This window comes from Sinohyriopsis cumingii, chromosome 1 (assembly GCF_028554795.1).
Source record: "Sinohyriopsis cumingii isolate HCF-2022 chromosome 1, ASM2855479v2, whole genome shotgun sequence".
Lineage (NCBI taxonomy): Eukaryota > Metazoa > Mollusca > Bivalvia > Unionida > Unionidae > Sinohyriopsis > Sinohyriopsis cumingii.
Window position 1 is genome coordinate 40,108,569 of NC_142961.1, and position 14,417 is coordinate 40,122,985.

Below are 14,417 nucleotides of genomic sequence, written 5' to 3' on the forward strand. Positions count from 1 at the left end.
AGAAAACGGAAGAAGATAACTTCTGATGAAGGCTTTTGACTCATACTTGATATCAATTCAGTCTAAATGCCAACCCCAATATATTTAATTTTCTATAAAAAAGGCCGTTTCAATTAAATTGTTAAATTGCTCAGTAGGGGAATCACTGTGAAAATATATTTAAAGTCATACCCAACTTACATGCTTTCAATGCAAATGTTGTATATCACCATTTTAAATAGAAAAATTAAATGTTGCCTTACCCATTGTTCGTAAAGGCTTCTTTTAATCCATAATACCCTTACACTGTTTATTTTGCTGTTCCTATTAACATTATCTGCATTGCATATTTATGTCATCTCTGGGAAGGCAAATGTTTTCAATATACCTTCCTACCAAGTGGACATACAGCCGCGACACGGGTATAAACCAATTAAGCCTGTCTTTTCTAACTCAGGTAATGTAGTCAATATCAACGTGTTATTACTTGGATCATAGTTCAAATATCAACTTATTCAGACTCGAATGACAATGTGTGTAATACCATACCATTATTGGATAATTTAGACTCTACAATTGATCCCAGAAAATCTGTTTTTGAACCCACAGAAGTGTCCGGTTTATGGGATTTCTTCGTAATTCTGTAAGCGTGAGTGTTCGATTGACAGATTGAAAAGCATATTCAAATTGTTCATCAGTCATGAACTAATTTACACAAGCGACAAAATCAAGGCAATCTGATTTTTGCTTAGATAGCCTTGCTGCAAAAGTGCCTATTAGGACAAGCTGTAGTTTGCTTCGATGCCTTGCTTCGTAAAGGCGCATGAGGACAAGCTGTAGTTTGCTTCGATGCCTTGCTTCTTAAAGGCGCATGAGGACAAGCTGTAGTTTGCTTCGATGCCTTGCTTCGTAAAGGCGCATGAGGACAAGCTGTAGTTTGCTTCGATGCCTTGCTTCGTAAAGGCGCGTGAGGACATACTGTAGTTTGCTTCGATGCCTTGCTTCGTAAAGGCGCGTGAGGACATACTGTAGTTTGCTTCGATGCCTTGCTTCGTAAAGGCGCATGAGGACAAGCTGTAGTGCCTATTAGGACAAGCTGTAGTTTGCTTCGATGCCTTGCTTCGTAAAGGCGCATCAGGACACGCTGCTAGTGTGTGTCCTTTTTGTTTTATGGAGAGAATTGATTATTATACAATATTGGACAAATCTCCAAACATGGTTACAATCTTCAATCAGGAAAAACACGAATCCCCTTAATCGATCTGTAAGTAATGTTTTGCTAGCTATGACATTTTGATTCAAGTTTTAGGCTGTAGCTCCATCCATATTCCCCGGTCTGTCTATCGTAACAATGAATACTAATGCAGAGCATTACAGTGACGTAACACAATGATTTTTGAGAGGTTTACCGATGTTTAAGATGATATGAATTGTCAGAAATGTTTTTCAGGATTTGGAAATATTTTCTCCATTGGGTATGTTTGCAGTTGGCTCAATATTTCGTCATGCTGTAAGAATTACTAAGTGATTAGTGGTGCATTTTTTGGCGTATATTAACATTAATGACATTAGTTCTCCAGAGTTGTTTTTAGAAGAGAGTTTTTGAAGCCGTTTCTAATAGTTCAGTATCAACATGGATTAGAAGCAAGAACTGATATGTCTATATGGCGCGCATGGCACTAGACCTGCTTCAGGTAGTGCGGCAACTCAGATGAAACTGGTTTTGAACACTATTGAAAAGAGAGTATGGTGGAGTAAAGACTTTACATTTCGTACGTTTGGTCATAAACCTGTATCTGATGGATAAGGCTTCAGGAGCCTTGTGATAGCGAGACAGTGTTAAAAATATTTTAGGTAAATATATCCAATACATGTGTCATGCTTATGAAGATTATCAACTGGCACTTGTTTGTATGCGTTTGGTCTTTACCTCTAGATTTATGCCGTGTTTACCCGAATGCACAAACTCTGAAATAGCATGGTATCCCATGGCGTTTACAGGCGAAATTCTGTCTCACAGCGAATCAAGACTTTCAAAGCCAGTAGTCTATTTGGGAAACATTGATCCTGACGGATAACTTGCCTATCCATATCTATACAAATTACCATTATGCATATTCTTCCATGCAATGTGTTTTGAAGCATCCAATCTGATCACGCTCTTAAGGGTGACTCATAGCTGGTCAATTCCATCTCGTGTAATCCCTCACACAGTTACAGGTTCATCAAATCTCAATGATGTTGCGCCTTTGGTAAGTCCATTTTAACTTTGGAAGTATTATTTTGCTTGTTATGTACGATAACTCAAATTTTCGTGTCATTAAATCTTATCGCTTAACCAGGTGTACACTTTACAGGTTCTACAATGTTTTAATGAACTAATATATTTACCCACGAAGTTAAAAAGTAACAAAGCTGAAAGTGAACTACACAAGCAGGGTAAGTGAATATAAGCCTACTTTGCAAAAAGAAGCAGATCTGTTCGAGCTAAGAAAGTGGCATTTCGGGAAGATTGTTTGTTTAGATGAAGGTATAATGTTTCATAATTTTATCCCCGTTGTCATGGATACTCTTTGTCTTATTGTCATTCACAGCTGGATGAAAAGTAAAGAGCTTCCATGGGAAAGTTGTTTGTGTCCTTACACATCCTTACAATGAGGTGAGCATAAATATAGATTTCTCCTGCTTGAATAGTTGCTACCAATATGAGCGAAGTCTTTAACGAGTTTATTTACTTACCAGTTTTAACACGTTGTACTTATTTAGTTACTAAGTTTATTAAATTACTTATCTATTTCAAACAACAGGGAACCTTACCTTTTATTTGAGGAAACAACACTTTTTCCGCTTCAGATTATAAAACGGATTCAATATCTTGAATAAGTATGAGCAAATTTGTCCGAATGAAATGTTAAAAAATATATTTGTCGTGAGACATGCATTTAAGACCAGATTACGATTTTAATTTAGATGCCTTTAATTTTTGTATATCCAACCGTATCACAATAACTAGATCAGAAACCTTTCAGAACTTTACGACAGAAATGATGAACATGTTATTCTATGTTTTCTTTCTCATTTAATATTCATTACTACGTTTTATCTTTAAAAGGAATGCATATTTAATTTTAGACAATCTGTTTCAGACGTGGAAGTTTGATTGTGGATTACACAACTGTACTGTAAGACTCTGATGAAGCCGTTCTGAGTTTTATCAACACTAATTCGAGACTTGCAGCCGGTCAACCGGTAGTTATCAATCAACAGGAATACAGAGTACAAACACTGAATGTTCAGGGACAGCAAGGTACATATATCGGACTCAGTGCACGTATTTGAACCTTGTGGGTAATAATTGCCATTAAATTCAAGAGAACTGCACTTCAGTGTATTCCATGTGTATGTTATTGTAATGTTATTTACTATACATTTTATAACAGTAACTTGTTATTAGCTTCAAAACTATCAAATGGTTTAGAAATTCTTCTTAATTTAATCCATTACTATGAAAAGCACTTTCGTCTTGGATTGATTTTTGGTTGATTTTGACGTCAGTTCTACCAAGTGGTGAAGCATCGAACCAGCAGCTCTGTACCATGTATCAGTCAATAGCTGGAGTGTGTCCTTCTTCCCATAGATGTGTTGTTCAAGATTCCCAACCCAAATGCATGTAGGTTGTCGTTTCTAATATTGGTTCCAAAAACGTTCTGGCTATACTGAACGCAATGCATCTCTCTCTCTCTCTCTCTCTCTCTCTCTCTCTCTCTCTCTCTTCTGTCTGTTTATATTTCGCTGTATCTCTGCTACATAATATAACTGTACCAACAAAATCATAATCATTGTTTAACAGCAGTTTATCTAGAAAATCTATCATCGTGAAATTTGAGAACTAATTTAATCTCGGGCTGCTTATTATTATTCCTTAGTGCTAATAACAATCTCGGGATGTATATAATGATCTCATGTATCGAGAACATATTTCTGAGATTAATTCCATTCAGAGTTTGATTGTTTACTTGTATTCACCATGCCATCTTTATCATAAAAAGATAAGATTTTAGATCGCGAAAACACTGGATGTCATACATTCATTTACGTAAACCATATATAATAAATTGGATCGTCCTATATATATATGTTTATTGTAACAGGTGTTCAAAAATGTTACGCAAGGTGGGTGACAATTTTCTTAACCTCTATTGGATAACACATTTAAATTGCCATAAATTATTCTGTTAAATTGTTTGCAAAGCGGTTGCACATAGACTTTACTGGTATTTTAAGTGCACAATCATATATACCGAGGAATGAATTGCTGTACATATTAACTTGTTATATAGTTTGAAAGAAACTTTCCCTTATTATTTACTGATACTTTATTCACGTCACTGTCTCAAAATCTTCCTTCATTTAATTTTCTCCTTCAGAATCATCGTGACAGAAGGTAATGTAATTGGTTTATATAAAATTGAATGGTAGATGAAATCACATTTTCTATTTAAACGAACGTCATCTGACTTCGTCTTTCTTGTGAGTGTTACTAAAACTAACATTTTTCTGAATTAAGGTTCCTCTTACAGTTTCAATTGTTGTTGCACCAGTTCCCTTAAAATTGCATATACGTGCCTATGTATGTGCATTTTTTCTGTCCATTACTCGTGTTAAGTCAGAAATAACGCTATATTCTGTACAAAGGCTTTAAGTCTATGCAGATTAATTAGTTTCTACAAAATGTTTGTGTAAATGTTTACTATAGACAAATTATTACTTGTGATAAAAATATTAACTGTTGTTTAAACTTTTAATTGTGGATCTTCTCATTTTACTAACCTACTTATTTCTTCTGATTTTGCTTTACATATAATTTTGAAGTTTTAGTTGGACTCGGTGTAGGCATACCATTGTTTCTGTTTGCTTGTGTAATTGTATGTGTCATGGTTATAGTTTATGCGAAGAAGCAGAGAAAAAAGAAGAGTAGCTTATCGCACAAAGCGGCAAGGTATGTTATTATAATATTTATAGATATGTTATGGGATTAAAGCAGCATGAAAGTTATTATTCTTTTATAATACATAATGTTGTAATATTAGGATATTTAGTGACTAAGCCATTTTAAATATGTAATGAATGAATGAGGAAGCTAACACACGTTTAAATTGCGTTAAAACACAAGATTCGAGAAAGCAATTCATGTCTTATATTTGTGGAAAAGGTTTAAAATGTTGTTAAATAATGTCAAAACATAAACTTGAAAGTATCTGATGAGAAGGTTGTTAAAGCTACTATACATCTGTTTTCAGTCAAGGCAAGCATTTCACTAAACAGATGGATATTTCGAGATATCCAAAGATATATACCTCGCCTTCGTGCCATGAAGACCCAAGGAACAGCTTTTATGGTGCTAATACCCCACGCCCAATGAATACTTCGAGATATCCAAAGAGCTACATCTCCCCTTCCTGGCATGAAGACCCTAGGAACAGCTTCTTTGGTGCTAAAAACCCACGCCAGGTCGCAAGGGAATCAAGTGGTTTATGACAAAACAAATATTTCGTTTAATAAATATTTAATGCCCTGTATTAATATTTTAGTTAATGCAAATAATGTCTTAACTGGGCAAATATTGCATAGCTATTCTTGATTTATTTATTATACAAAAATATATTACATTTACGGATAAAATAATCAAAATGAAACAGTAACAGAACAAAACATAATTACTATTGCTACTCACATATGTTCATACTGACATCGCTTTCGAACATCTTTAAAGTTATAATTGAGAACTAACTGACCATACGCAAAGCGATGTACAAGTCCGTCAACTAATCACGTGTTTCTCTCTTCCACAAGCTACTCTAAAACATGTCGACACTAACTGGCCTCGATACTCTATCCAACGATTTATCCGAGGATTTTCCATCATACAAAGTCACACTTTGCTAGAATAAAAGCTTTTCAGCAAAGGTGGATATGTAAACTCGTTGATATTTTCAAACATTGGAGATGACTAGGTTGACATTTCTGCCAGAATATTATGCAGTCAACTCGTCTGAGGAACCAAATAGAGTGTACAAAACTGTGCAGCATCTAACGGAAAGTCAGAGAACCTTATCACGGTTCCAAATCAAGGTAACCATATTTCTATTTATGCGGTGGTATTTAATTTTAAAATGGATCGAAGCCATGGATTAGATTGGTGCGGACAGGTTTGAAAACATGACTCCCTCTCCTTTCTCTCTCTTTTTCTCTGTCATGATATATCTAATGTATTCTTAGTTATTTTAGTTTGTTACGCATTTATACTTTATTTATCTACCTATTGATTAAATAGTCGCTATTCATTTATTATTTCTTTTGTATTCATGGTAAATGTGGATTAATAACCTCCAATCTTAAGTTTATTTCAGGGTTAAATGCCATCGCGCGCATCTTCTTATCCTGCTCACGACTATCCAGGACTGGATTATTGATATGCAAAATGAAGTCCCAAGTCATCCGAGTTGCTGAGTAGCGGACAGGCTAGTACCTACAATGGTTATAGAGAGAACAATTGTGGCTTAGTGGTAGAGTGTAAGCTCGTAATCCAGGGTATGTGTTCAATATCCGTTCAGACCATCCTGGACTGGTGTACATGTATATTGTTGAGCGATATGCTTGACTGTACTTGCCATTGTACCATGGAATATACATGTATTTATCTTTCATTAAATGCCAACCCAAACCATATCATATTTTGATCTAGGCTTATTTGTTGCGAAAGATGTAAAATATACATTAAACATTAATGTGATAATACAAATGCACAAGCTCTGCAAAACAATGTTTGTGCATGAACGAATGTACTATCATGCTAATGATTTCCACTTCGTGTTGGTGTTGCTATATACCGTGATCTCAAGTACAGACAGTGGTTATTGTTTAATTAAACACATTAGAACGAATTACATTAAAATAATCAATTTAATTTAAAACGGATGGATTAAACAGTTATATTATTTCAAATAAAAATCAAGTTTCGTCTAAATCAATATTTATCAAGAAATCAAACTGAAACATACCAATCCGTCTCCAATTAAAGCAACAGATCTTGAATAAACGAGTGACTGTTTGTTTAAAATGTATTAATAACACAAAAATTACAAAACTGGATTATTTTACTCTATCTATTATTTAGGAACAATCGGGGCAAATGACAACTGTTACATATTTATACTTCCTACGAAGAATTATCCCAACATTTCTTGTTTGTTTCGTGTGTAAAGAACGCACTGAAATTGGGAGTTAAGTAAGAATTATGCCTCAAAACAATTATACAGTGATGTTGACTGCAATTGATAATGTAAATGTTTCCTTTAACAGGTCTTTGCATACTGGTCGCCGTTATGCATGGGTCTTTGTATACTGGTAGCCATTATGTATGGCTTCCTGCTTAAGCATATAACTATTATTAAATATAGATGCAATTAATAAATATATACCGATACAGATTCACATCTGATAACTACATACTCATCAAGATGTCTCATACAAGATACACACCGCCCCTTTCATGTAAATTGCATAAACGAGTATATGCAATCAAGCCCAATATACGAATCGGAATTCTTGTCTGATTGCCACATGACCTAATCAATTTCTGATACGTTTCTCATATTACATACCGCCCCTACCCCGACCCATTTTACACAAAGTTAATTACATATATAAAGTCGATAAAGACATTGACTGTTCTAATTATTTTATTTTAAATAATATATTTTTTGTGACACACATTCGTACATACAGACAAGTGAAACTTTACATTAACTATTTTCACGACCACATGAAACTGATATCACCTAAAATATTTCTGCAAATTTCGATAAGGATTTGTTAACCGAACAAATTTCACCTCGTCAACAAGTCGCTATGGTTATCAATTAGTTGCGTGAAAAGTCTTCTGAACGTTCTTGTAATATTGTCACAAGTTATTATATGGTTGATGACGCGAATAAATCAAATTAAGCTACACAACGTGGTAGTATTTCTAATCGCATGTCGGAAGGGCGGATGCCTATGCTACTGGAGATGTGTCCCGCAGACGTAACTTGCAGCTAGCGTATGGTCAAGTTCGATTTGAACTACTATACTTAAAAGGAGCTCATTTATTTGATTTCGCACTGATCTAAAAGCAACAGTAATATAAACTCTCTAAGCAACTCGTATGTTCTCATTCAAGATCCATAAAAGAGGATTGGTCGGGGCATCAGTTTGCAAGGATCTCATGTGAATCTAATGTCATCAATTGAAAAGGTAGGCCTGAAATTATATTTTGTTATTTCTTGGATCTACATAATGATCAGGTCACCTTATATTGTTACTAACTCTTTGGTGTTGCTTGAGACATGAAAATCTTTCCATTTTGTTTCGTTTAAATGTAATTGAATTAATTTACCTGCCAATCAGCATCTCGGATTCTGTTGTTTTTTTTCTTCTTCTTTCTATTGTTCATTCGTTCTAGATTCTGGTATCCCAGGCTATTTCGTATAGTTGTTAACCCCATTATTGGCTTTTAAATCGTACAAATGATGAGAAGTCTTGAATGTGCAATTATCACTTTGATTCTGTTTTGCCTGAAAACCTATTCGTGTCATTTGTCCGGTATTTCCAGTTTAAGACATCTCAAAGGTTCCCTTACAATTTTATCCTAGCGATCTCTAACCAACACTCCGGGCACCAACATTTCCATCCGTCCTGATTTTCTGTGTTACGCAGCCTTCGATGTTAGTCATTCTTTCCTTTGTTTACTAGTTACAGCCATCTTCCTGAAGGAAATTTTGACATTCTTGGTCACTCTAGCCAAAAGATCCTACTTTATTTGTTTGATGCGACATTTTCAACGCTTACAAAACCATTTCAGCAGGATGTTCGTGGAGGATTTACTTTGTATCGGCCATTTGGTGGGGTGCTGTTTCGACGGATATGAACTATATTTTCTTCCTATGTGCAATAATAATAATAATAATAATAATGATAATAATACCAACAACAACAACAATGTTGTGCTTTAAATCATTACATGACTAGCAGGTGTTGCCAACAGGATGGTCGTGCCTTATACTCGGTAATACATGATGCCGTCCTCTCTATGGACTAATGTTTATGAAAAGTTGAAGAATATATGTAAGTCAATGGAATATAACCCAACGTATTTAAATATCTAATTTTTGGGAACCATATTTCGTTTATCACGTATTTTCGCAATAAAAATGTAATCATTTTGTTAGCAAAACAGTGGCTGTTATTTAGGTTAGGTATATTTTACCAAACACTGATCTGGACAGGTTGTAATATTTTAGTTGCATATTTTTTACGATATAACTTTCGTGCAATCTCATTCTGAGATTGCTAAAATTCCCGTGGTAAATGTTTTATTGAATTCACGTGGTTTTAGGTTTATCCTGGAAATATCAAACATTTCATAATGTAAGCATTTCTTGTTAGATATGCATAGGAGTGCATCAAATTACAGGGTACAGTCCATTATCCTCACACTGTATGCGTATATTTCAGTTATAGATAAGAAGACCTAGAATTTTAAACCCCAGCGATGTAAGTTCACCTTATGATTGATAACTCAATACTAGATAATACCTAGCAATACAAATAAAACAATTTTCAGTAAGATTTTTTTAAAAATAAAACAATGTCAAGTTAAAGAGAAGTTCGTCACGTAGCCATCGATGAAATATATTTTTCCAAACAGACAATATATTTGCAAGACTAAAGGCTGCAAAAAACTTGGTAACAAATAGATAATATAAGATAAATGATTCTTGCAAATGTTGTTTATCTTTTCGCATAAGTGTTAAAGCTTTAAAAGAAATATACAAGCAGGATGATGGAAAAAGAACGTATAGAAAAAGTTTAGATTTTATTGGTTCTTTATGAAAAATATAAAAATAATAGATTGAATGATTGAACATTTTGCTGTATAATGCCTAATTGAAGAGAAACGATCACTATTGCTTCGCCTTAATGAAAATAGAAACTAGTTATATACTTCTTTCCAACGCTTTGTTTCTGTTTCACATAAGGATTATATTACTAGCGTTGCATTATACTGTCTGCCGATCGTTTTAAAGTAAAAATGTTTATCACATTGTTTTATGGATTTTTTTTCCTATCAGAGTAAAACGTGAATTGTTTGAAATGTCTATATTTTATTCAGCGGAAGAAATAAAAACGTATCTTTCAGAAAAGACAAATATGCAAGATTCCTTTTGTAGGTGGAAATATATGTACATTTCAGGAATTCTATCGAGGCTCAAGAGAGGACATTACAAACAACAGGCTCTGAACAGATACTGCTTGAAAATGTTGATGGTGCGGAGTCCCGGATAATGAAAGAAAGAAAATATATTTGATAATCGTCATACCTTTGAATATTGTCAAACTGTTAGTATATCTTGCCATAAGTGGATGATCAAAACACACAATAACAAAGAAATCACATATTAGAAATATAACGCTACCACTCTTGGTGTACAAAATGTAAACTGTTTTTTACCAATAAATGAGAAAAAAATGCACATTTTTGTCTTGAAGGCCATTACGACATAAAGCACATAATTTCTATAACACTTCGATTCTAGTATTTCCAATCAAACAATTCTAAATTGCGTACAGTTTCTTTGTGAAATGTGTCGCTATGTAGTATATAACATGCCCTAAACTTTCTTCATTTTAAACTGTAAAGTTATCACGTATTCAACATTATTTTCATTTTATAATATTGTCAAATGCTACCATTTTGAGAGTAAAAAAGAAGCATGCGTGTTAATTTAAGCAGAATGAAAAGAAGGGTCATTTGACTTACTGTTATCAAAATTATAATTGTATGTAAATAATTGCTTTGCTTGTAGTCAAGTTTGATTTCTACATAAGTATATATATACTGAAAGCTAATACCTTCATTTGTATCCAAGTTATTTGATTGATAGACTGTGTGATCTCACACATATGTGAGATCATCTCACACTTAAGGGATATCACCAAAACTTAAAGTTCCTTTTTACTGACCACTCCGGTGGTCTAATGGTTAGAGCGTCCTTCTTGGATGAAGGAGGTCACCGGCCTAGTCATACCAGATTTATAAAACTTGTACAGGCAGCTGCCTCGCTAGGCGTTCAGCATTAAGAGTTAGTGTCAGGACTGGTCGGCCTGGTGTCAGGATAATGTGACTGAGTGGGATATGATGCTACATGTCTGCGGCATGATGTCCCAGTGCTACACATCGCTGTAAACTGTCACACTGCAGACATGGTAGCGATATGACTGAATTGTTTTTAAAGCTACGCTAAAAATCCAAATCACACACAGACACACACACAGACATACACACACGTTTTTACAATGGTGTTGCCATCAATGTCAGTCTTAATATACAACAGCTTCCACCACTGCCGCCTTCAACACTTTACGTCTTTCCATTACAACTACTGCTACTACTACTTCTACTTACAATAATATTAATACTTCCATCGCATTCAACGCATTTACTACCATTCCTGTCCCTTTTCCTGTTAATGATGCTTCAACTACAATGAATTTTTTTAAACCACCACTACTACTTCTACAAGAACATTATATACTTCAAGCTCTACTACTACTGCAAGTAACTCTTACTAATATGACTACAACTACAAATACTACATCAACCACTACTTCTACCACTATTGTTACCGCTAAGTTTGCATGCTCGCCGACGTCCCACATCTTCTCGTCGGCCTCCTTTACAATCTTTGGCAGCAACACTTGTCATGGCAACTAATTCCTTGCTATTATTGGCTTTTTGTGTTTGTCCATTGTACGTAAACCAATATTTGTTTTCGTTTAACTTACATCTAATAGAAGAAAGTTCCTATACTGGTTTCACTTTTAATGTTCCTTGAAAATCATTGTCATATAAATTAACAGTGTACACAGCAAATAAAGGTAAAAAAGTAAAAAAAACCTGTCTTTTATTTGTATGGTAAGTTTGATTCAACTGAATGAGAATCTATTCTTTCAGCTTCAGGAAACACATCTTGATCACATGATCGAAGCATATGGCACTATTAATTTTCATGTTAATAATTTTAAGGCATTTAACATGATTTTTGGCATAATACGTGTATGAGGGTGAATAAATAACACCCTCAGGCAATTATTATGTCTGAACTGTGTTGAATGTTAAACGAAGAAACATATATACAAAGTACAAAGAGGACTGTAGTTAATCCAGATTGTGTCCCTTTGTTTAGATCTTTTAGATCTATTATTATATGTAGTCTTTAGCTGAAAGGTGATGTACATCTCTCTTTACACGCATGATATCTCTCTTTACAAGCAACAATTCTCTCTTTACACGTAGCATTTCTCTCTTTACAGGTAGCATTTCTCTCTTTACACGCATCATTTCCCTCTTTACAGGCAGCATTTAAAAATGCTTTAAAACACGTACACATTAAAAATGGAATAGCAATACAAAGAACACTCAATTCAATATATATGTTTTTTATTTACTTATGATGCGATTTGATTAAAATTTTACGTATGAAACATCTGGAATATTTTTCGCTTCGCGAAATTAAGCTTGACTTTGGTATTTGATGTGAAGAATAATCGCGTGGACAGATCATTGATGCAGTGGCTAACTTGCTTATTGTAGTCCTCAGTGAATGGAATCCCTTTACGTCTTCTTACATATAACGTCTCAGAACGGGGATGAAGTTTTCGTTTTGTTAATGAAGAGTCTGACATTATCTAAGCAATGATATGAAATCGTTTATACACATATTTCTTTGCATTCAGTTAGTGGATCGCTGAACTAAACGGCGTTAGGTAAGACATTTACTCTATATTTTACACAAAAGAATTGGGTGTCTTTTTCGTGCTAACGTTTTACCAATGTCAAGCAACTTTATCTTCTGTAACAGCCAGCGAAATGGCAACACTAAATCGGTTAGTAATCACTGTCCGCTCGGCAATTTGCTAAGGCAGCTGTGCTCTTGATAAACGATATATACATGAGATCATATTGCATGGAATTTGTTTTGTCTAAATCTAAGTAAAACTATTATTTTGGGTTACCAATATCGTTTGTAGTCGCCATTTATGCATGTTAGCAAAATTAGGTCTACGTCACATGCCTAGCAACGGAACCTTCGTAAGTTCGGCTATCACTCCACACGGGTAAATATTGAATAATTTGACTCGATTTTGATTTAAAGTTTATAGTATAAAACAACAAAGATTCCATACGCTTAACATTCATTGCCTCATGTGCGACCAACACATTTATTACTAAATTATTACACATGTATGCGTGTGAGTTTAAAATACAGACCGAATAAACTTTAAATAAAAATCGAATTAAATTACTCAGTGTGTACCAGTAATGAGTGATAACCTAACGTATGCAGGGTCTGTTGCTAGGCATGTGAAATAGAACTAGTTTGCTAATATGCATAAATTGCGATAGCTGACATAATGGAGAAAGTAAAATTCCATAGGAATTATTTCGACTTGATCTTTGTGTCTAAAATTGACCAAAACAAAAATAATTATCAAATCACTGGATTTGATACTGCTAGGTTTCGACCGGTGCACATATTCATATAAAAAGAGTGCCTTTTGCACAGTATTCCTAACCATTCAGCCATTTTCATGAGTAGGATAAATGAATTAAAATCGAACACGAGAACCGTTACGCAAGTGCATTAATCGCTTCGTCGATAGGTCTTCAAAGTCCTTGCAGATCCGTCCGTTACGTGAAAATTTAAACTTATCGAGTTTAATTGTGCACGTGCCGGATCTGCAAGGCATATTACTTCCGTTTGTTTGTCCGTTTGGTTTTAGAATCATTTTCACATTTAATATTAATTTAAGGGATGACAAGTGAAATCGAAGTTCTAAGGAAAACCTTAATGCATATAGTCATAATCCAATTGATGCTTCCTTCCCCCCTCTCTTTCCATGAGGATTAAAATACTGTAAAATAAACTATGATTAAATACATTTATTTTGAACACCGGCCAAGTCATACCTAAGACGTATAAAAATGGCGCACAACATTAAGAGGTTAGTGTTAGGACAGGTTGACCTTTTGTCAGGATAATGTGACTGGATGGGACATCATGCTACATGCCTGCGGCATGATGCCCCAGTGCTAGACATCAGTATAAACTGCCACATTGCAGACATCGTAGCAATATGACTGAAAAATTGTTAAAGCTCCGCTAAAAATAATCCAAACCAAATCCATATACATTTATGCAAGTAAAGAGGAGACACCATGACAAATATGCCTTAAGAAAAATCCAAACAGTACCAAGTATATTTCAGGTATTAACTTCTTAAAAATAGTTTCTACGTGAATCATACATATCGATATCAGGAACAAAACATGCATG

At 34.5% G+C, this 14,417-nt stretch overlaps 1 protein-coding gene across 1 annotated transcript in view; it reads left to right on the top strand.

The window, feature by feature from the left end:
• Positions 1-10,551, top strand: part of LOC149806755 (uncharacterized) — a 57,500-nt gene extending 46,949 nt beyond the window's left edge. Inside the window, exons 16-20 of the mRNA XM_089961015.1 lie at positions 3,126-3,286; positions 3,535-3,649; positions 4,407-8,274; positions 9,535-9,573; positions 10,274-10,551. Of these exons, the coding sequence (XP_089817141.1) occupies positions 3,126-3,173 (48 nt within the window). The 3' untranslated portion in view covers positions 3,174-3,286; positions 3,535-3,649; positions 4,407-8,274; positions 9,535-9,573; positions 10,274-10,551. The remainder of the gene's footprint in view (positions 1-3,125; positions 3,287-3,534; positions 3,650-4,406; positions 8,275-9,534; positions 9,574-10,273) is intronic.
• Positions 10,552-14,417: the final 3,866 nt, after the last annotated feature.